Below are 24,782 nucleotides of genomic sequence, written 5' to 3' on the forward strand. Positions count from 1 at the left end.
TCCCAGACTGGACTCAGTGACAGACAGGAACTGGATTCCGGATCTGGATTCAGGAATGCACGAATCAGGATCAAAGGCAGATGAACAGAGTCCTCCTCGGTTGCTGGCCATTGATGAAAAGAGACTGACCCTTTGATCCCTCAGCTTTTATACTGAGCATAGGGCAGATGGGATGGAATACCTTGTTGGTCAGTTTTGGGTCACCTGTCCTGTCCGCTCCTCCCTGCAGGTGCTCTACCTTTTCCATTTCCAACCCTCCAATGGGGCAAATAACAAAGTTAGCTGACCTTGGTTGTTATAGCAATAAGTCTCTGCATACCATTCCTTGGCATAAATTATAAATAATCAGGTCTTATCTCTCTGGGGGCGAACAGTTTCTGCACAATATGCTGTTAATTTCAGAGAGTTCACTTAGTTAGAAGAGGCTTAGCTGCAAAGTAAAGTTACTGAACAGAAAGTTGGTTCTGGTTTACCTCAAACCAGGACATTTAGTCATCACTAAATAGTGTAATAGCTTACAAAGGTTCCACTGCAGAACAGTTGTACTTCTACATCACTGCTTCAGAGTGTCCCTTTAGATGTAAGCAGACACTGGCTGCAAAACTGTCTGTGATGCTGCTGTCCTCACAGGATCCTTCTCTGCGTGTGTGTAGGGAGGAATTTAGACATATCATGTATCCTGAGGGCAACAAATGACAATGGATTATGAATTTCACAGCTGCTGTATCTCAATTTCTCAATCAAATGCATTGTTTAAAAACAGAAGGCAAATTTTTAAGCTGACAAACTTGACCATCTACAGCAAAGTTATTTCTTATGTTTTCTCTTCCACACACACCCCTCACTCTTTCTGGATTCCTACAGCACAGCGATCAAATTATATATTATGACACATCTCTCCTGCTATAGTCTTTTCAGACAATGCCATCAGAGACAGCTATGCAAGACCATGGCTAGTAGAATGTTTACATAAGAGTAACTGGTCTACCAAACAATTTATTAAAACACAAGTGTCTTCAGCACCCATCTGTGTAAAGATAAACAAGACTAACTGATATAACATTAGCAAAAGTCAACATATAGTCCTTTCCAATTCTCTTACAGGAAAGAAGAAAGGTACAAGAACATCTACCAAAAAAGCTATGAGGGGTGAGGAATAAATACTACATTGGCTAAAAATACAGAAGTACAGCATTGTTCACACATTAAGGAAAAGTATGAAATCAAGAGGCTTCTGAGGTAGAAAATAGCCGCAGCTGGCATGAAGGACACAACATCTGTGGTTCCCTGATAAGCTACATGAGGTACGGGACAGGATGCAATTATTCCGCGGCTTTACCTTATGATGTATAGCAGATACGGGAATGGGATGATACCATGAAACAGATAAGCTGCCAATTAGCTGCCCGCTCGATACTCGGAGCCAACATTTTGTCAAATTTTGATGAAATGCTGTCCTCTGTGCGAACTTTGCTCATTATAATGTCATTATAATACCAAAACACACCTCCATCCCGAAGGCTACCCGCCTCCAAGGTGCGACCACTCCTTCTTGAGTCTGCGCCCTGAATTCCTCGTAAACTATACCTTTAATTGTGAAGCGAGAGAAATTTACACCAATCATGATAAAAGTATGTATGACTAAAGTCACTCAAACTCCACCTTGAAGATAACAAATAGTATAAAAATAGCCCGAGAGAGGGGGGATACTCAGGGAAGACACCATCTCAAAGAATTCCACCACTGACTTCTGGGAGCAGTTGATGGGTTGAGCCTTTCTTCCCCCCCATAGGGACGCCTTTGGGTAAGACTTCGATTACACCGAGTGCTTCCTCGGGAAACTTAGAAATTTCTCTAAAGACTCTCTTTTCTACATTTAGAGCCAGGCTGTATCGTTTATAACTTTGTCGTGCATTTTGTATATGTCACAAAATACTTTCATTTGCACGTGCTTTGCAGACAGTGTATTTATCACCGGCAACCCATAAGAACCTGTATATCTGTTGTTTGAATAAACTGCACTTTTTTAAGTAGCTAGTCGTTTTGGTTTCTCACTGAACGTGACCAAAGACTGGAGAGTGGCCGTGCTAGTTTGTGAACACGACTAGACTGAAGGTGCAGTCCACTATTAGTGTATCCAAATCGTAATAGTTTAATACATATTAAACACAATTGGACTGATAGTGCTGAATTGGGCATCACTCAGAATTTAAACCTAGCCGCACCTAGCCTCCCACCTCGGTGAGGAGTGTTAGAACGCAAGGGGGTTTATTTTCTGCCAAAACCGCTTTGCCCCTTTTCACGCAACAGAATTTTTGGCGTAGTTGGCAGGATTGCCATGGGTAAACTGCTGCAAAAATATGATTGTGCCCCTTCCCAGGCTGGGAAGGAGTGGGCCCATAAATTTTGGAAGGATGAAGAGAAAGTGGTGGAACGTATTGAAGATTGTCGGGCTTCACATAAGCTCAGAGCGGGGAAAGGCAAAGGTGTGATCTGTGCAGTTTTAGGCGCCTGTTTACCTTGTGCACAACAAGAAGCTAGGGAAACCCCTGCTCCTAATCTGATTTCAGCTGTAGAATATGCAACCCTGAAATTGGAGAATGAGGTGTTGAAGTCATCACTAGCCTTTCAAAAGGAGACAGGAGAAAAATTAAGAACTCAAGTTGATAAGCTTGTGAGTGAGAATGAATGTTTAGGAAACCGGAATGCTCAACTTGGGAGTGAAAATCTCCAACTTAAAGGTGAAAATCACCAACTTAAAATGTTATTGGAAAGGGTGACTGGGCTCTTAGATAAAATGCAGGCCTCGACCCAAGTCCAACAAATTCATAAGTTAATGTGTTATCCAAATTCCGGAACCCAGACTGGAGATTTTTGGTCTAATAGTGAAGATGAGGAAGAAGATGAGGAGGGAAGGACTTTTACTGTGAAATCTCGAGTCTTTCCTTTACGACCTCTGATTAAAACTGAAACCACAGTTGATGAGGATGATGATGAAGTCCGCAACACTGTGCGTACTATTCCGTGGACACCAACAGAGTTAGCGAAAATAAGGGAAAAATATTCAAGGCGGCCAGAAGAATCAGCTGTTGAGTATGTGTGGCGAGTTTCTTCTGAAGGAGGAGATAGAATTATGTTGAGTGAGGAAGAAGTGGGAGACTCTTGGGAACCAAGAGTGTTTTTAACAACTATACCTGGTGGATCTCGCCCTCTTTCTAACCCCGTCGGTCAAATAAGACCGAGCAGATTTCCTTTTCCTTTGTGTCTTACAGGAACCTTAGATGAGCTGTACGTGGACAGACGAACTATTACCCCCTCACAATGGTTGAAGAGGGATGTGACTGGTATCTTAGGAACAGGCCTGGGAGTCTTAAATAGTATAGATGCTGAGATACTTGCCAATAAACTAGTCACAACCACTACTGATCTGGACAAATTAAGACATCCCCTATAGTCCTCTCTATCAGCATTGGGAAACCACCAATGGCTTTTATCGAATATATTGCCTCAGTGGGAAGAAACGGGTGAAAAAGACCATCAGCTGATCACAGATGCACTTGGTACAACCCAAAACAATGTTTCCTTGGCTCTTAGTTGTATCCAAGCCCAATTGTGGATGCAATCTATGACAGCCGCAATCATAAGGGAAGGTGAAGAAGGCACCTTGCCCACCGAAATTTGAAAAGTAATATGGGATAATGCAATTGAGTTTGAGAGAAAATTTCAGTCCTGGTGGTATCTGGTTAATTTCACCTATGATCCCATTGAGAGCAAGGCCACAGCTTTTGTCTTAACAATACACAATGCTTTGGTATACACCATATACCCAATCATCGCACTGGGGTTGAATCACCAAGGAGCTATACTCTATCCAACACAGCACAGAGTGTGGGCACAACAAAATGAGAATAAATGGCAAACTGTTGATGTTGACGCATGCGTTTCACGAGACCAACAAGGATTCATTTGTGAGAGTAATACCCTCAAAGCACAAGACATTTGTCTTGACACCAACCAGAATGTTTGTCACTTTGAGATACATCCCGATGAAACCCCAGAGACTGTGCTTGTATATATTGGGAAAGGGTGCGTTTGCATGAGGTCTCCCTGTAGTCTTGTATTCGTAGATGACATAGTAGTTGATATAAGTAATCACTCAAATCTTTGTGTTTGTAACTTTACTAACATTATCGGATGTGACTTCAGTTATTCAGCTCCTGTTACGTCTTTTCAATTGCTACAATCTAATTATACATTGATTCGAGATTTGTTGCCTACCCCTATCGGAATGAATCTCTCACTGGTGAAGAAGCTGCTACAACACGATGAATTGAAGCGACTGTTGAAAGAGGCCCAAGAAAATGGACAGAGAACTCTGATTACCGTCCATCGTGATGTTGAAGAAATATACCAAGTGCTGGAAAGAGTCAAGAGAGATGGAGGACATGAATGGGGAGATACTCTTTTTGGATGGTCACCGACAGTTACGGGACTGTATAACAAGATGCTCCATCCTGTTGTTGTTTTACTAGTACTCACTGTGTTGTGCTTCGCTTTGACAATTGTTTTGTATGTTAGACTTTGGATTATGATGAAAAGTTTAACTCGTTTGATCACTCCATGAGATGTATTTGCACTTGATATCCCTCACCACAAGAACACATGTGATGTTTCCTATCAGTATTGAGTATCGTGGAGCTTGAGTGACTGTAGTCACGGGGTGGATTATGTGGAATAAATACTAAATTGGCTAAAAATACAGAAGTACAGCATTGTTCACACATTAAGGAAAAGTATAAAATCAAGAGGCTTCTGAGGTAGAAAACAGCTGCAGCTGGCATGAAGAATACAACACCTGTGGTTCCCTGATAAGCTACATGAGGTACGGGACAGGATGCAATTATTCCGCGGCTTTACCTTATGATGTATAGCAGATACGGGAATGGGATGATACCATGAAACAGATAAGCTGCCAATTAGCTGCCCGCTCGATACTCGGAGCCAACATTTTGTCAAATTTTGATGAAATGCTGTCCTCTGTGTGAACTTTGCTCATTATAATGTCATTATAATACCAAAACACACCTCCATCCCGAAGGCTACCCGCCTCCAAGGTGCGACCACTCCTTCTTGAGTCTGCGCCCTGAATTTCTCATAAACTATACCTTTAATTGTGAAGCGAGAGAAATTTACACCAATCATGATAAAAGTATGTATGACTAAAGTCACTCAAACTCCACCTTGAAGATAACAAATAGTATAAAAATAGCCCGAGAGAGGGGGGATACCCAGGGAAGACACCATTGCGAAGAATTCCACCACTGACTTCTGGGATCAGTCGACGGGCTGAGCCTCTCTTCCCCCCATAGGGACGCCTTTGGGTAAGACTTCGATTACACCGAGTGCTTCCTCGGGAAACTTAGAAATTTCTCTAAAGACTCTCTTTTCTACATTTAGAGCCAGGCTGTATCGTTTATAACTTTGTCGTGCATTTTGTATATGTCACAAAATACTTTCATTTGCACGTGCTTTGCAGACAGTGTATTTATCACCGGCAACCCATAAGAACCTGTATATCTGTTGTTTGAATAAACTGCACTTTTTTAAGTAGCTAGTCGTTTTGGTTTCTCACTGAACGTGACCAAAGACTGGAGAGTGGCCGTGCTAGTTTGTGAACACGACTAGACTGAAGGTGCAGTCCACTATTAGTGTATCCAAATCGTAATAGTTTAATACATATTAAACACAATTGGACTGATAGTGCTGAATTGGGCATCACTCAGAATTTAAACCTAGCCGCACCTAGCCTCCCACCTCGGTGAGGAGTGTTAGAACGCAAGGGGGTTTATTTTCTGCCAAAACCGCTTTGCCCCTTTTCACGCAACAGAATTTTTGGCGTAGTTGGCAGGATTGCCATGGGTAAACTGCTGCAAAAATATGATTGTGCCCCTTCCCAGGCTGGGAAGGAGTGGGCCCATAAATTTTGGAAGGATGAAGAGAAAGTGGTGGAACGTATTGAAGATTGTCGGGCTTCACATAAGCTCAGAGCGGGGAAAGGCAAAGGTGTGATCTGTGCAGTTTTAGGCGCCTGTTTACCTTGTGCACAACAAGAAGCTAGGGAAACCCCTGCTCCTAATCTGATTTCAGCTGTAGAATATGCAACCCTGAAATTGGAGAATGAGGTGTTGAAGTCATCACTAGCCTTTCAAAAGGAGACAGGAGAAAAATTAAGAACTCAAGTTGATAAGCTTGTGAGTGAGAATGAATGTTTAGGAAACCGGAACGCTCAACTTGGGAGTGAAAATCTCCAACTTAAAGGTGAAAATCACCAACTTAAAATGTTATTGGAAAGGGTGACTGGGCTCTTAGATAAAATGCAGGCCTCGACCCAAGTCCAACAAATTCATAAGTTAATGTGTTATCCAAATTCCGGAACCCAGACTGGAGATTTTTGGTCTAATAGTGAAGATGAGGAAGAAGATGAGGAGGGAAGGACTTTTACTGTGAAATCTCGAGTCTTTCCTTTACGACCTCTGATTAAAACTGAAACCACAGTTGATGAGGATGATGATGAAGTCCGCAACACTGTGCGTACTATTCCGTGGACACCAACAGAGTTAGCGAAAATAAGGGAAAAATATTCAAGGCGGCCAGAAGAATCAGCTGTTGAGTATGTGTGGCGAGTTTCTTCTGAAGGAGGAGATAGAATTATGTTGAGTGAGGAAGAAGTGGGAGACTCTTGGGAACCAAGAGTGTTTTTAACAACTATACCTGGTGGATCTCGCCCTCTTTCTAACCCCGTCGGTCAAATAAGACCGAGCAGATTTCCTTTTCCTTTGTGTCTTACAGGAACCTTAGATGAGCTGTACGTGGACAGACGAACTATTACCCCCTCACAATGGTTGAAGAGGGATGTGACTGGTATCTTAGGAACAGGCCTGGGAGTCTTAAATAGTATAGATGCTGAGATACTTGCCAATAAACTAGTCACAACCACTACTGATCTGGACAAATTAAGACATCCCCTATAGTCCTCTCTATCAGCATTGGGAAACCACCAATGGCTTTTATCGAATATATTGCCTCAGTGGGAAGAAACGGGTGAAAAAGACCATCAGCTGATCACAGATGCACTTGGTACAACCCAAAACAATGTTTCCTTGGCTCTTAGTTGTATCCAAGCCCAATTGTGGATGCAATCTATGACAGCCGCAATCATAAGGGAAGGTGAAGAAGGCACCTTGCCCACCGAAATTTGAAAAGTAATATGGGATAATGCAATTGAGTTTGAGAGAAAATTTCAGTCCTGGTGGTATCTGGTTAATTTCACCTATGATCCCATTGAGAGCAAGGCCACAGCTTTTGTCTTAACAATACACAATGCTTTGGTATACACCATATACCCAATCATCGCACTGGGGTTGAATCACCAAGGAGCTATACTCTATCCAACACAGCACAGAGTGTGGGCACAACAAAATGAGAATAAATGGCAAACTGTTGATGTTGACGCATGCGTTTCACGAGACCAACAAGGATTCATTTGTGAGAGTAATACCCTCAAAGCACAAGACATTTGTCTTGACACCAACCAGAATGTTTGTCACTTTGAGATACATCCCGATGAAACCCCAGAGACTGTGCTTGTATATATTGGGAAAGGGTGCGTTTGCATGAGGTCTCCCTGTAGTCTTGTATTCGTAGATGACATAGTAGTTGATATAAGTAATCACTCAAATCTTTGTGTTTGTAACTTTACTAACATTATCGGATGTGACTTCAGTTATTCAGCTCCTGTTACGTCTTTTCAATTGCTACAATCTAATTATACATTGATTCGAGATTTGTTGCCTACCCCTATCGGAATGAATCTCTCACTGGTGAAGAAGCTGCTACAACACGATGAATTGAAGCGACTGTTGAAAGAGGCCCAAGAAAATGGACAGAGAACTCTGATTACCGTCCATCGTGATGTTGAAGAAATATACCAAGTGCTGGAAAGAGTCAAGAGAGATGGAGGACATGAATGGGGAGATACTCTTTTTGGATGGTCACCGACAGTTACGGGACTGTATAACAAGATGCTCCATCCTGTTGTTGTTTTACTAGTACTCACTGTGTTGTGCTTCGCTTTGACAATTGTTTTGTATGTTAGACTTTGGATTATGATGAAAAGTTTAACTCGTTTGATCACTCCATGAGATGTATTTGCACTTGATATCCCTCACCACAAGAACACATGTGATGTTTCCTATCAGTATTGAGTATCGTGGAGCTTGAGTGACTGTAGTCACGGGGTGGATTATGTGGAATAAATACTAAATTGGCTAAAAATACAGAAGTACAGCATTGTTCACACATTAAGGAAAAGTATAAAATCAAGAGGCTTCTGAGGTAGAAAACAGCTGCAGCTGGCATGAAGAATACAACACCTGTGGTTCCCTGATAAGCTACATGAGGTACGGGACAGGATGCAATTATTCCGCGGCTTTACCTTATGATGTATAGCAGATACGGGAATGGGATGATACCATGAAACAGATAAGCTGCCAATTAGCTGCCCGCTCGATACTCGGAGCCAACATTTTGTCAAATTTTGATGAAATGCTGTCCTCTGTGTGAACTTTGCTCATTATAATGTCATTATAATACCAAAACACACCTCCATCCCGAAGGCTACCCGCCTCCAAGGTGCGACCACTCCTTCTTGAGTCTGCGCCCTGAATTTCTCATAAACTATACCTTTAATTGTGAAGCGAGAGAAATTTACACCAATCATGATAAAAGTATGTATGACTAAAGTCACTCAAACTCCACCTTGAAGATAACAAATAGTATAAAAATAGCCCGAGAGAGGGGGGATACCCAGGGAAGACACCATTGCGAAGAATTCCACCACTGACTTCTGGGATCAGTCGACGGGCTGAGCCTCTCTTCCCCCCATAGGGACGCCTTTGGGTAAGACTTAGATTATACTGAGTGCTTCCTCAGGAAACTTAGAAATTTCTCTAAAGACTCTCTTTTCTACATTTAGAGCCAGGCTGTATCGTTTATAACTTTGTCGTGCGTTTTGTATATGTAACAATACTTTCATTTGCACGTGCTTTCCAGACAGTGTATTTATCACCGGCAATCCTAAGAACCTATATACCTGTTGTTTGAATAAACTGCACTTTTTTAAGTAGCTAGTCGTTTTGGTTTCTCACTGAACGTGACCAAAGACTGGAGAGTGGCCGTGCTAGTTCATGAGCACGACTAGACTGAAGGTGCAGTCCACTATTAGTGTATCCAAATCGTAACAGTTTAATACATATTAAACGCAACTGGACTGATAGTGCTGAATTGGGCATCACTCAGAATTTAAACCTAGCCGCACCTGGCCTCCCACCTCAGTGAGGAGTGTTAGAACGCAAGGGGGTTTATTTTCTGCCAAAACCACTTGGCCCCTTTTCACGCAACGGGTCTCCCTCTCTCACTGGTGATATTACTATTATTGCAATAATGACCCTAATAATTACTTCACATAAAGAATATATCCTAAAGGAACAGCACTGTTACTATAAAAGAGCTCTTTGTGATTAGTTTTAGATAAAAAACAATATTCCTTTAAAGGCTAGTATAAATAGTAGGTGATCACTTCTAAAGTGGCCCACATAGCCTGTTAGTCAAATTAATTTATACAACCGATTAATCTGAGTGACATACAGTGGTCATCTGCAGACATAATTGGCAGGGAACAGAAAATATGTTCTAACTTTATGCAAATTTTCACAATATACAACTGCTGCAATCTCACTCTGCTGGTTCAAATTGGATCACAAAATGTTGATGGGATAACACAACCCTGTAAGACTTTATAATGGCTCAACTACTGTCCATTTGTATGTTGATCAAGTACTCTCTGTCCTTGTATTTGGAAAAAAAAACCAAACAGTGTAAGGCAGGAGGCTCGCATGGGCAGTACTGTGTACTTTGTTTAATTTGGTTAAAAAAAACCCTCAAAACACAATTGTGTGTTCACAGTTGAACAAGATTAATTTCCACTGACAAGTGACTGCATAACACATGCAACCTGCTTACTGAACACACAACCAGAACTTGTTCAACCAATAATCCACTGCAAGATATCAACAAAAAAAAACCAGGACAACGTAAGCAAGTAAATAAAATCAGACATAAGAGCACAAAAATGTAGTATTTATTTTTGTATGAAATGTGTATTATTAAACATACCGACATCTTCACATGACATCTCACTGTAATGCTCAAAAAGTAAGTCTTTGAAACAAAAAAACCCAACAGTGATAGCTTTGTGAAAATTATCAGGCTTGGAAATGCAGTATTTATTTTGCAGTATTTATTTTGCAGTATGGATTATTTACATGGTGATATCTTTCTGAAATAATGCTTCATAGAGTTGACACCTGCAATGGATTCAGGGGCAACAAGAGCAGCTTCTATTGATAGATTAATAGTAAAAGGCTGAGTAAGGAAAATGAGCGGGGTAGGTAATTTAGTGATAGCAGAAACAGACAAGGCTGAGGTACTCACTGCCACCTTTGTCTTTATCAACAAGGTCTTCCAGGACTCTGTACATAAAGACAGGGTTCAAGGAGAACAACTCCGCCAGTAGCGGATGAGAGTCAAATCACAGAATCACAGAATGGTAGGAGCTGGAAGGAACCTTCGGAGATCATCTAGTCCAACCCCCGTGCCAAAGCAGGGTCACCTAGAGCAGGTTGCACAGGAATGCATCCAGGCGAGTTCGGAATATCTCCAGAGAAGGAGACTCCACAACCTCTCTGGGCAGCCTGTTCCAGTGCTCTGCCACCCTCAAAGTAAAGAAGTTCCTCCTCATGTTGAGATGGAACTTCCTGTGTTTCAGCTTGTGCCCATGCCCCTTGTCCTGTTGCTGAGCACCACTGAAAAGAGTCTGTCCCCCATCCTCTTGACACCCAACCTTTAGATATTTATAAGCATTGATAAGATCCCCCCTCAGTCTTCTCCAGGCTAAATGGACCCAGGTCTCTCAGCCTTTCCTCATCAGAGAGGTGCTCCAGTCCCTTGATCATCTTTGTAGCCCTCCGCTGGACTCTCTCCAGCAGTTCCCTGTCCTCATTGAACCGGGGAGCCCAGAACTGGACACAGTACTCCAGATGTGGCCTCACCAGGGCAGAGTAGAGAGGGAGGATGACCTCCCTCGACCTGCTGGCCATGCTCTTTTTAATGCACCCCAGGAGACCATTGGTCGTCTTGGCCACAAGGGCACATTGCTGCCTCATGGTCAACTTGTCCACCAGCACTCCCATGTGCCTCTCTGCAGAGCTGCTTTCCAGCAGGTCAACTCCTAACCTGTACCAGTGTATGGGGTTATTCCTCCCCAGGTGCAGCACCCTACACTTGCCCTTGTTGAACTTAATGAAGTTCCACTCTGCCCAACTCTCCAGCCTGTCCAGGTCTCTCTGTATGGTGGCACAGCCTTCTGGTGTGTCAGCCACTCCTCCCAGTTTTGTGTCATCAGCAAACTTGCTGAGGGCACACTCTGTCCCCTCATCCAGGTCGTCGATGAATATGTTGAACAAGACTGGACCCAGTACTGACCCCTGGGGAACACCGCTAGTTACAGGCCTCCAACTAGACTCTGCACCACTGATCACAACCCTCTGAACTCTGCCATTCAGACAGTTTTCAATCCACCTTGCTGTCCACTCATCTAACCCACACTTCCTAAGCTTCCCTATAAGACTGTGTCAAAAGCCTTGCTAAAGTCAAGGTAGACAACGTCCATTGCTCTCCCCTCATCCACTCAGCCAGTCATTCCATCATAGAAGGCTATCAGATTGGTCAAGCATGATTCCCCTTGGTGAATCCATGTTGACCCCTCCCGATAACCTTCTTTTCCTCTACATGCTTAGAGATGACATCCAGGATGAGCTGTTCCATCACCTTTCCAGGGATGGAGGTGAGGCTGAACGGCTTGTAGTTTCCCGAGTCCTGCTTCTTGACCTTTTTGAAGACTGGCATGACATCAGCTTTCCTCCAGTCCTCAGGCACCTCTCCTTTTCTCCAGGACCTTTCAAAGATGATGGAACAATAACATTTGCCAGCTCCCTCAGCACTCATGGGTGCATCTCATCAGGGCCCATGGATTTATGGGTGTCGAGTTCACCCAAATGATCTCTAACCCAATCCTCCTTGATCGAGGGAGAGTCTTCCTTTCTCCAGGCTCTCTCTCCTACCTCCAGGGTCTGGGATTCCTGAGGGACAGCCTTAACAGTAAAGACTGAAGCAAAGGCGGCATTCAGTAACTCCGCCTTCTCTGCATCCTCCGTCACCAGGGCACCCACCTCATTCAGCAGCAGGCCCACATTTTCCCTAGTCTTCCTTTTACTGCTGATGTACTTGAAGAAGCCCTTCTTGTTGTCCTTGACATCCCTTGCCTGGTTTAATTCCAAGTGGGCCTTAGCCTTCCTTGTTGCATCCCTGCATACTCTGACAACATTCCTATACTTCTCCCAAGGGGCCAGCCCCTTTTTCCACCTTCTGTAAACTTCCTTCTTCCATTTGAGTTTTTCCAGAAGTTCCCTGCTCATGCAGGTTTCCTGCCTCCTTTGCCTGATTTCTTGCTCCTAGGGATGCACCGATCTTGAGCTTGGAGGAAGTGGTGCTTAAATATTAACCAGCTCTCTTGCACTCCCCTTCCTTCTAGGGCCTCAGTCCATGGGATTCCTCCAAGCAGGTCTTTGAAGAGGCCAAAGTCAGCTCTCCTGAAGTCCAGGGTTGTCAAGACAGGGTTGCCCTGCTTCTTCTACATAGCCATCCATGACAGCATTCCAGTCATGTGGACTATCCCATGAATCAGGAACCTCTTGAGAAATCTCAACCCATACAAATCCATGGAACCAGATGGGATGCATCCAAGGGTGCTGAGAGAGCTGACTGATGTCACTGTGAGGCTGCTCTCTATCATCTTGGAAAGGTTGTGGAGATCAGGGGAGGTCCTTGATGACTGAAAAAGGACAAATGTTGCATCCATCTTCAAAAAAGGCCAAAAAGATGAACCAGGGAATCACAGGCCAGTTAGTCTAACTGTAGTCCCTGGGAAAATCATGAACTGATTTTTCTTAGAACGTGTTTCTGGGCACATGAAGGAGAAAAAGGTGACTGTTCTGCACTGGGGGGGACAGGGAGCGGAGAAAAGTGAGTGAGTGAGTGAGGCAGTGCCGGGTTCTTTATGGATCTCAGTAAGAAAGGCCCAACAACAAATGGCTTAATAAAATAGCTGGTTTAATTAGACAGAATAAGAAGAGGAATATAGATAGCGAATAAATCTTATGTCCCTTCATACGCTGGGAACTCTGCATTTGTGCAGCATCAGACAGGCCCCAGATGGATTTTTCCATGGCATGCTGTGCAGATTCTGTCCGTGGAGTGAGGTTCCTCCATTTTGGTCACCTGTGCTATTATATCATTTCCTTACAAGAAGACAACTCTATTCACAAAGGATGTTCACATGAGAACTTCTTGCTGCACTGTTAGATAAAGGCAAGGCCACACATCTGGCATAATTGCTGGTATCAAGTGGGAGCTCTGTTACAGTTAGCTGGTTAAGTTTGCCCTGCAACCAAGGAAGTTGTGCAGCACAAACACAGGCCTGAAGTCTACACCGTATGTGCAGCACAGCACAGGCCTGGCCTCCTCAGGTTAACTGTTATGTGGATCATTAATTCCTCAATGTACAATGATCTCCTGGTCAGGATCACTACAGTGATTAAGAACAGTCAACATGGATTTACCAAGAGTAAATCACACCTAGATGAGTAAAAAACTGGCTGGATGGTTTGGCTTAGAGGGTAGTGGTTAACAGGTCTTACTTTACCTGGAGGCTGGTTACAAGTCAGGTACTGCAAGGGTGTATCTATCTCGGGAACTTTCCTGTTTAATACCTTTGATGACCTGGAGGAGGTGATAGAGTGCATTCTCATCAAGTTTATAAATGACACCAAATTAGCGCATCAGTTGATATGCTAGGGCAGGGCTGCCATTCAGAGAGGCCAAGACAGGCTGGAGGAATGGGCCAAAAGGAAGAACCTTATAAAACTCAACAAGGACAAATGCCAAACTCTGCCCCCTTGCAACTCTACAGGCTGGGGACAGACTGGCTGGGAAGCAGCTCTGTTGTAAACAGGTATGCCCAGATGGCAAAGGCAGCTAACAGCTGTATTAACAGGAACATAGCCAATAGATCCAGGGAAGTAGTCATCTCCCTTTACTTGGCACTTATTAGACCGCATCTAGAATATTGCATCCAGTTTTGGGCCCCTAATATAGGAAAGAGATCAACAAAATGGAGCAAATTCAGTGGAAGGTCACTGGAGTGGGTTGACCCTGGCCATCAGCCAAACATCCACCCTGAAAGCACTTGTTTAGCAATAGCCAAAACATTGGCATATTAGCAATACTGTTTGAGACACAAATGCAAAGCACGACACCATATGGGCTGCTATGAAGAAAGTTAACTCCATCCCAGCCAGACACAGTACAGCCACCAAGTGCAGGGAGCCAGAGCAAATGCCCCATAAGGAGAGGCTGAGAGAAATGGGCTTGTTCAGCTTGGAGAAAAAAAGGCTTTGGGGGACCTAGTAACAGCCTTCCAATACATACAAGGAGATCAACAAGAAGATGGAGCCAGGCTCTTCACAGTGGTACAGAGTGGGAGGATGAGAAACAACAGGCATAAAGTTGAAACAAGATAAGTTCAAACTGGATATGAGGAAAAACTTTTTCACTATGAGGATACTATGAGGTCAAGCAGTGGAATAGGGGCCAAGAGAGGTTGTGGGAGTTCTGTTCTTGGAGGTTTTCAAACCCTGACTGCACAAAGCCTGAGCAACTTGGTCTGACCTCATAGCTGACCCTGTTTTGAGAAGCATGTTGGACTAGAGACCTCCTGAGGTCCCTTCCAACCCAAATGCTCTGTGAATCTATGATAGTGAAAGACCAAGAAAGCAAGAGCAGTCAGACACAAGTTCCTGGGTTTTCAATGTGCACCTCCAGGAACATTAGAATCAATGAATGATGAAAATTAAAAATTGCTACTTGCACAAAAAAAAATAATATTTTTTTTTAAATTAAGTCCTCCCTTACAACCTCTGGCTAGTCAAAAAGTACAGTGAAACATGGTAGGGTTTCAGGTGCAATGTAGCATATGAAAGCAGATAGAAAATACAGATAAAACTAATTTTAAGGGAAACACTAAAAAGGCAAGGAAGATGGAAAAAAATAGGTAGGATGTCACTAATAAGGCAACACATGAGCAAAATAATTAAGTAGAAAATACTGTATCTTATTGTTGATCCAATGAGACTGACCTAGGCTCAATGTCATTAGACCCTGATATCAATATGATTATCAAACAAAATGTGCTCTTTCCTACTGCTTTCTGTAAGTATGACAAATTTCTTTAATGCTTAAAAAATAAAGATCCAGAAATGTGACCATTAAATAAAACCTATAGTGAGATTTTAACATACAAAAGGATTTAATCATGCCATTCACCGTAGTTCCACATTCTTATTTACCTTGGATGCTCAAGCTGCAAATAAAGTATTGACAGACATTAGGCAGTTTTTCCAACATGGAGAAGTGTGGTTAGAGGAGATGAAGCTGTATTTCTTTATTAGTGAACTACTGTTTCATATAAAGACATGTAGAGAGAGTTCCATATTTCCTTTGGTCTGACAATGCACATTTTATTTTGATGCTTCAATACTTTGTATTGTTCATCCAGTTAAAATTAGTTACAGCACTGAGAATTCTTTATACTTAAGTATAAATCCAAGATCATTCAGAAGGCTAACCTGTCTATCAGATAGCACAAGTTCTTCAAAATTGGTCAATAGCATCACACAGGATATATTTGCTATACAGAACAAAGAGGGGAAGTTCGCAAGCACGTTTTTATATTAAAAGCAGCAACTGCTATGTGACTTAGATATAGAAAATGTTAAATATCTGTCTGTTCTAGGTAGAACTGACATGCTGAAGCACTGACCCAACTCCCACATAGCAGAGTAACATTTATCAGTATAAGTACTCCAAAATTTATTTAGAAACCCAATATATTGAAAGGCAGTAGTTAGTTCATGGGCATCTTTAACAAAAAACAAAACCAAAAACCCTGCAAACATTATTAGTAACAGTGGTTTCTAAGAAGAGGAAATTAAAACACAATCTATATGATTCACCTGAAGAATAAAGATCACTGAACTTCTGCTTTACAACGTGTATAATGCTATATTTTTAGTGACATTAATGCTAGAATTTTATTTACTTGAAAAAGTACATTTATGATACTACTCTAAACTGAAGGATTGGTGTTGATAGCCATGTTTTATATAGAGACATCCATAAATATGGCAAGTGAGGCTCATTCCTGACATTGATCTGAGGAACAATCTCAGGAATCCTTCCTCTTAGGAAGGACAGTAAGTATATGTAGGAAGAAATTAAAGCCTAAAGATAAAATGAGGAAACGATAGTATGCTTACACAATAATGTGAATCAGATTGACTATCTATCTGCATCTGGAGTAAGAAACTACCTTACCCAGTAAAAAGAGCCACCACAAATCATCTCATTTTAAAAAAACAAAGTAGGTATAGACAAGCTCATTTCAGGATTCCATGCCTATGAAATTTAAACATATGAAATATAAGTTGGTTAAAATATTGCTAAGAATAGCACAAACAAGAAACAGTATTTCACTCATTACTCAATACAAGTTTTTATAGAAAAAAAAGGTGAAACAACCAGATATTTCTGTATTCAAAGTATTTATAGACACATCTAACAGTCTAGAAGTTACTTGTCGTGGACTTATTTTAAGTACCTTCATTACACACTGTCCTTTGCTGCAAAACAGCCAAAAATACATTCAGAACCCCAAAACTACTTTCATAATTAACATTTTAAAGCATTTTATGGCAGACAGGTACATTCAAGGTTGGTTTTCTTTTCAGAATATGAAATCTGTATTAGTTATTATTGCATTACTGTTCATACACAACTTACCAACTTATGTAATGGGTCATTTATTTAAATGTTTTCAGAATTTTACAAAATCCCCTCCTCAAAAAAAAAAAATTTGCCCTTCAGTTTTTCATCCTTGAAACAGGCTACTCCAACATAATTAGGAGTTAACTACATTCTCGCTCAACCCCCACCTCTCTGCCCTACAGTGGAACTACTTGGTTTTAGGGATGACATCCCTGTGAGTCCAAGACCGCCATGTATTTAACAATAACTATTAACCTGTCTACAGTGCCTCCTTCTGAAGATCTCAAAGCAGTTAATTTACAGTTGTTTAAGTCTCACAACACCCCTGTGAGGTAAATATGGCATTATCACCAATTTACAGAACCAAGATTTTGCGAATGCAGCACAATCACATGCAAGCATTCAGTAATCTTCAGGGGCAGCTTCTTAACCTTCAGCCTTGTACAAAAGAACATTAGTGTTCCTGAAATACTCCAGTCTTAAAAGTTTGTATTAGCATTCCCATGGGGCTAGGGAGTGGGGGAGATTAAAGCAAAGTGCTAGGTAGATTGCTGCTCTGCCACCTCAGGCAGGTTGTTTTGGAATGCTTATATAGATGGCTGGACTGGCTGAACCGTTTGCCACACTTTAAACAGGCATAAGGCTTTTCTCCTGTATGCACACGAATGTGCTTCTTACAGTCTGTTAGGGTCAAAAAAGTCTTGCAGCAGATCTTACAGGCATATTTACGAGCACCTTCAACAACCAAGACATTATGTTCAGATAAGGCCTTCTTACATTTTGAAAGAACATCTGCAGATGCCCTTGTCAACTGTGGTGGACCAGGTTGTGAAGGATGTCCATTTTCAAAAGAAGTGGTCCCATTGATTAACAGCTGGGAACTGGAAGTGTTATCTTGTAGCTGGGAGCTCCTGACAGTGGTCACAACAGGCATTTTGGGGGCTATGCGACGATAGCCAGGAAAGCTACTAGCTCCGCCTCTTACAGATCCCATCACTGTCCTTGATGAAGAGTGCAGGCCCAAGCCTGACCTTGGAAAATCCATACCAAATTGTTCTGCAGCCCTGTACCCGGAAGTCTGTACACATGGAAGAGCTATTGCATCCTGCATTGGTCTAACAAAATGAGAGTCTGCAGGCTCACCGAATGGACTCTCTACATGACAAACTGTAACAGAGGAATGACTACTAGCAGGCCCAGACTCTGGACTCAATAGGTAAGAGGCATCACCATCCGTTCTGCAGTCCCTTGTTGTATTCAGAATGTTATCATTGCTATTTTGACTTGCACCAAAGTTACCACCTCTGCTTTTATTCAGAAAATTTGAGATACTGAAAGTGGACCTGTGTTCCAGGTTATTTGACACTTCCATCATATGGATGTCTCCCACCCTATCAGTACTAGACTGTGGGTCAGAAAAGCTACGATCACTGCTTTCAGGACTCAGTTCTATCTTCTCTGTGCTCACCACTCCTCCTTCCACTTCAACAGGCTCACTGCCTTCTGCTTGAGAAGTGACATCGCTCGCTTCATCTTGAGGCTCTGGGGAACTCAAAGGCTCAGATTTAACCACCCCCACCATGTGTTCTTTTTCAGTTAGACTGACCTCTGGATTTTTGCATGGGAAGTTGTTTTTTTCAGAAGTAGCTACCTGATCAAAACTGGTTTCCACTTGTATTACCTGAGATGAGATGGATATCTGTGAAATGTTTCCTCCACTGTTGTCTGACTGGCTGGGCACTTGAGCATCTTCTTGAGCACCAAAAGACTGATCAAACATAATAGTATTATCTGCTTGTTTATCAGTAACAGCATCAGCTTTAGAATTGTCCACACTCTTCAGTGAATCTGATGAAAAAAAATCTTCTTGTGAATGAACTACTGACTGCCCGCTCTCTGGAGTAACATCTGAAATGGACTCATCTATGGTAGGTCTGATTCGCTGTCTGGCCTGAACATCAGAAGACTGTTTACGCTTGTGGAGACGCCGGATAGGAAAGGTAGTACGCTGTTCTATGTTACTTCTAATCGATGAGCTCGTGGTATTTAGTTGTTCCTCTGTGCTCTGAGTGGAATTTAACACAGAGCTCACAATGCTCAGCCCAAGCTGCTGAAGCATGAAAGATCTTTGGATGCGTGCATTTTGCTCCTGAACTCTATCACTAGGTGGAGACATTGGTAGTGTCCTGGTAGTAAGGTAGTGTTTACACGCTTTAACAACAGAGTTCAAATGTAGGTGAGAAGCAGCCAGCAAGACATCCATTACATTGCTCTCCCCAAGCATTAGTGTAGAAGTGTACATCATATCAAGCAGGGCAGCAAAAGCTTCTGCTGTCACCACTTCACTGTCCAGCTGAATCATGTTCATAGTTTGATCACCCTCTGCTACAGTAAAGAGAGCTCGGAAGTGTGTGCTACACGCTGCCAGAACAGAGCGATGGGCTTTGAAATGTCTGTTTCCCACCACAATGACACAGTCACAAAGTTGGCCATGAAGCCTCTGGTAGTTTAGCTGCTGAAAGACTTGCTCGAAGTGTCCTGGAAAATCCATGATTCTATAAAATAAAGAAGAAGCAGCTATAATGCTAAAAAAGTTTGATTTAGATCACAGTGAGAAGTTTTTTTTTTAAAAAAAATGATGGCAAAGAAACAGATGACCAAAACCTTACCTTAATTTCCCACTACCATATTGATATTATACTTATGCTGGCAACCCTGTGAAGGAACACAAAAACAAACAAAAGAACCCTCAAACCAGAATCTGTTATTGAGTTAACATAGTATAATAGCTAACACCACATTGAACGTCACAGGATGCTCTACTGTGAACTGAATAATGCAATGTGGTTCCTGTTAATTTCTGTTCAAATAAAAATGCCTCTTCAGTAGACCATCCAATTCTGATGTAAAAATTTCTACTTGTGAAGAAGCCAACAGAGTCTTTGATAAATTGTTCCTCATATTGAAAAATTTGAGCTTTAACTCCAGTCTGAATTGGTCTAGCTTTATCTTCAGGAGTATACAAGGAGCGAATTGCTATCTGTTACACCACAAAAACTTCATTGAAATATCTGCCTTCTGAATAAGAACTTTTAAAATAGAGTGATTATTTTCATGTGTGTGCAGCCATGAACTACAAGCATAATTTCCATACAGAACTCCAGATAGACATATAACCTTGTATTGGGTTTATGTGGAAGGTTTTGGTAGCAGGGGGCTACAGGGGTGGCTTCTGTGAGAAGATGCCAGAAGCTGCCCCCATGTCGGATGGAGCTATTTTCAGCTGGCTCTAAGATGGACCTGCTGATGGCCAAAGCTGAGCCCATCAGTGATGGTGGTAGTGCCTCTGTGATAATGTATTTAAGGTTAAAAAACTGCTGCGCAACAGCAGCCCGAAGAGAAGAATGAGAATATGTGAGAGAAACAACCCTGCAGACACCAAGGTCAGTGAAGAAGGAGTGAGAGGAGGTGCTCCAGGTGCTGGAGCAGAGATTCCCCTGCAGCCCATGGAGGACCCTATGCCGGAACAGGTGGATGTGCCTGAAGGAGGCTGTGACCCAGTGGGAGAGCCCATGCTTGAGCAGGCTCCTGGCAGGACCCGTGACCCTGTGGAAAAAGGAGCCCATGCTGGAGCAGGTTTTCTGGCAGGACTTGTGACCCCATGGGGGACCAACAGTGCAGCAGTCCATTCCTGAAGGACTGCACTGCGTGGAAAGGGCACTGTGGGAAAGCAACGAAAGATCGGCGAGGAGGATTGTAAACACGCTCAAGTGACTTGCATCTGGGGTGCTGGGAAACACATATATCACACTAATTGTTATTCAGTCTTATGTGCTTGCAAGTAAAACACTTGCACTTAGGTAATGTAAGTCTGCAATGGACTCAGGGACACCTTATCTAGCCGCTTGAGAATCCTGGCCTGTTGTGGAAGAAGATCAAAGCACAGTGGGAAAACTAGGCCTGCTTGAACCCTTGAAATACCAGCAAGAACAGGGAGTCTGCGGCCGCTCTTGCTAACAAGGACTCTCTCGCTGCCTAGGACTCTTGCTAACAAGGACTCTCTCTCACTCCGCGGTGCCCGTTTCCCCTGCTTGTGTGCCTCTGCCTGGGTGTTGCTTTGGAGATTCCCCGGTCTGTGAGGTATCAAGATTAAACTTGTTCTTTCCCTTTCATCTGTGGTTTTGTGGTTGTTCCTGTGTCCTGCCTGCATCGGCTCACACAGACACATATAAAGGACTCATGCTGGAGCGGTTTGTGAAGAACTGCAGCCCATGGGAAGAACCCATGTTGGAGAAGTTTGTGGAGGACTGTCTCCTGTGGGAGGGACCCCCATGCTGGAGCAGGGGAAGAGTGTGAGGAGGAAGGAGCAGCAGAGACAACATGTGATGAACTAACTGCAAACCCTATTCCTCATCCTTCTGTGCCGCTTGGGAGGAAAATCATGAGTAAATTGAGTCCCAGAAGAAGGGAGAGGTGGGGGGAAGGTGTTTTAAGATTTGGTTTTATTTCTCATTATCCTACTCTGATTTGATTGGTAATAATTTAAATTAATTTTCCCAGGTTGAGTCTGTTTTGCTCATGATGATAATTGCTGAGCGATCTCCCTCTCCTTATCTTGACCCACAAGCCTTTTGTCATATTTTTCTCCCCCTGTCCCCCTGTGAGGAGGGGGAGTGATAGAGCGGCTTGGTGGGCACCTGGTGTCCAGCTAAGGTCAACCCACCACAATAGGTATAGTGCCCTGGGAACTACTGAGGACATGAAAGACCCATCAGAGCCAACTGAGCCCAAATTTGTGGCCACAGAAAAGGAGAAAATGCATGTGATAGTTATCAGAGATTCCCTCCTGCGGGGGATGGATGAATCTGCTGATACAACCTGATATCTTGTGAGGTTTATTGTTTGCCAGGGGCCAGGATATGGGATGTTGCAGAGGGACTGTCCAGCCCTCAAACTATCACCCCTTCTTGCACTTCCGTGTGGACACCAACCATTTTGCTAGGAGTAACCAGAAACATATCAAGAGTGACTACAGAGCTCAGGGGGTGAGTGAAAGGTATGGGGGCCCAGGTGGTGTTCTCCTCAATCCTTTCAGGGAGGCAGAAAAGACTTGAGCAGAAATGGACTCATCCAGATGCAGCAATTTCCTAACAAGAGATCAGGATGTTTCCCATCTTGATGGAACTACTGAGCACTGTAGAGTGTGTACCACTTAAAAAGGTCCAGTGGCTTGCAGGTCACAGGTTATTCAATTAGTTAACCAGAATAGTAGTGCAAACTGTTACTCCTGTACCACCAAATATGGGAAAACCTGGTCCTATCTATTTAGTTTTTATCCCCATCCTAATGCCAAGCACAAGCATGACAGTTAAAGTAGAAGGTTTTCTGGGTTTTGCTTATTTTTCAAGTTTGATAACTTAACACTTATAATTTTCTTCATAGTAGCTTGTATGGGGCTAGAGAAGAGAAGAGAACAGTTGTTCAGTTGGAAGGGACCTACAACAACCATCTAGTTCGACTGCCTGACCACTTCAGGGCTGACCAAAAATTTAAGTATCTTATTAAGGGCATTGTCCAAATGCCTCTTAAACACTGACAGGCACAAGGCATCAACCTCCTCTCTAGGAAGCTTGTTCCAGTGTTTGACCACCCTCTCGGTAAAGAAAAGTTTCGTAATATCTAGTCTGAACCTCCCCTGACACAGCTTTGACCCATTCCCATGCGTCCTATCACTGGGTACCAGGGAGAAGAGATCAGCACCTCCCTTTCCACGTCCCCTCCTCAGGAAGCTGTAGAGAGCAATGAGGTCGCCCCTCAGCCTCCTTCTCTCCAAACTAGACAAACCCAGTGTCCTTAGCCGCTCATCTCACAGTTGGACAACTTGTCCAGAAGGATGCTGCAAGGGACAGTATCAAAAGCCTTACTAAAATCCAGAAAAACTACATTCACTGCCTTCCCTTCATCCACTAGGTGGGTGATCTTATTATAGAAGGAGATCAAATTAGTTAGGCAGGACTTTCCCTTTGTGAACCCATGTTGACTGTGCCTGATGATTGCATTGTCCTTTAAATGCCTTTCAATAGCACCCAGTATGATCTCCATAATTTTTCCAGGTACTGAGGTTACACTAACAGGTCTGTAGTTTCCTGGGTCTTCCCTCACACCCTTCTTGTAAATTGGAATAATGCTGGCTAGCTCTGAGTAGGGGGGACCTCCCCAGACTGTTTTGGATTTGTGATGAAAACATTGTTGATAACACACTGATGTTTTAGTTATTGCTGAGCAGTGCTTACACAGCGTCAAGGCCTTTTCTGCTTCTCACGCTGTCCCGCCAGCGGGTAGGCTGGTGGGTGCATGAGAAGTTTGGACGGGACACAGCTGGGACAGTTGACCCCATCTGACCAAAGGAATATTCCATACCATATGACATCATGCTCAGCAATAAAACCAGGGTGAGGGGGAAGTTTTCTGGGGTTGCCATTGTTCATGAACTGGCTGTGCATCAGTCGTCTGGTGGTGAGCAATTCGGTGGGTTTTTTTCAGTGCTTGTTTTTCTTGGTTTTGCTTTTCTTTGGTTTTTAATTTATTTTCTTTGGTTGTTTTTTTTTTAGTAAACTGTCTTTATCTCAACCTATGAGTTTTTTCACTTTTACCCTTCCAATTCTCTCCCCCATCGCATTGTGGGGGAAGTAAGCGAGTGACTGTGTGGTGCTTAGCTACCTACTGGAGTTAAACCACAACAGACATGGCTGACATACTAGACATGGACATACTAGAGAGAGTTCAATGAAAGGCCACAAAGATGATTAAGAGACTGGAGCATCTCTCCTATGAGGAAAGGCTGAGAGAGCTGGGACTGTTCAGCCTGGAGAAGAGAAGGCTCAGGGAGGATCTCATCAATGTATATAAATATCTGAAGGGAGGGTGAAAAGAAGACAGAGCCAGGCTCTTTTCAGTGTTGCCCAGTGACAGGAGAAGAGGTAGAAGCTGAAATACAGGAGGTTCCATCTGAACATCAGGAAACACTTTTTTACTGTGAGAGTGACTGAGCACTTGAACAGGTTGCCCAGAGAGGTTGTGGAGGTTGTGGATATTCAAAAGCCTCCTGGACATGGTCCTGGACAACTGGCTCTTGGTGGCCCTGCTTGAGCAGGGGATGTTGGACCAGATGGCCTCCTGAGGTCCCTCCCAAACTCAACCATATTGTGAATCAATGGGCAGCTCCCCCAAGCACCTTTTGGACTGAGGGTAGTAACTATCATAATGTATTCCATACCCCTAGGGATGCGGGGGAAGAGCCTTTTGGGATTGCACCAGACTAATGGGATCTTTAGGGGAGGAAGAGAAGGAGGATCTGGGGAACTACAGGCCTGTCGTGCTGGGAGTATGCTATCTTGTGCTGGGAGTATGCTACAGACCACCCGGCCAGGATGAGGAGACAGATGAAGTATTCTATAAGTGGCTGGCTGAAGTCTCGCAATCGCCAGCCTTTGTTCTGGTTGGGGACTTCAACCTGCTGGGTATCTGCTGGAAATACAACACAGCAGAGAGCAGGCAGGCTCGGAGGTTCCTCGAGTGCATGGAAGAGAACTTCCTGACACAACTGGTAGGGGAGTCTACCAGGGGAGGTGCCTCGCTAGACCTACTGTTCACAAACAGAGAAGGACTAGTGGGAGATGTGGTGGTCGGAGGCCGTCTTGGGTTTAGTGATCATGAAATGGTCA

The 24,782-nt window shown here is 43.2% G+C and overlaps 1 protein-coding gene across 1 annotated transcript; it reads right to left on the minus strand.

Moving 5' to 3' along the window:
• Window positions 1-17,476: 17,476 nt before the first annotated feature.
• LOC128902133 (zinc finger and BTB domain-containing protein 5-like) lies at window positions 17,477-19,773 on the minus strand. Its single transcript, XM_054184551.1, has 2 exons — window positions 19,728-19,773; window positions 17,477-19,613 (listed from the first exon to the last, which is right to left on the minus strand). Exon 2 carries the CDS (start codon window positions 19,607-19,609, stop codon window positions 17,585-17,587), a length of 2,025 nt encoding a protein of 674 aa, XP_054040526.1. The 5' UTR covers window positions 19,610-19,613; window positions 19,728-19,773; the 3' UTR covers window positions 17,477-17,584.
• Window positions 19,774-24,782: the final 5,009 nt, after the last annotated feature.

Source organism: Rissa tridactyla, chromosome W, assembly GCF_028500815.1.
Source record: "Rissa tridactyla isolate bRisTri1 chromosome W, bRisTri1.patW.cur.20221130, whole genome shotgun sequence".
Lineage (NCBI taxonomy): Eukaryota > Metazoa > Chordata > Aves > Charadriiformes > Laridae > Rissa > Rissa tridactyla.

Bases quoted from the DNA above. Each gene is read 5' to 3' on its own strand.
- LOC128902133 (XM_054184551.1), bottom strand. From the start codon at position 19,609: ATGGATTTTCCAGGACACTTCGAGCAAGTCTTTCAGCAGCTAAACTAC.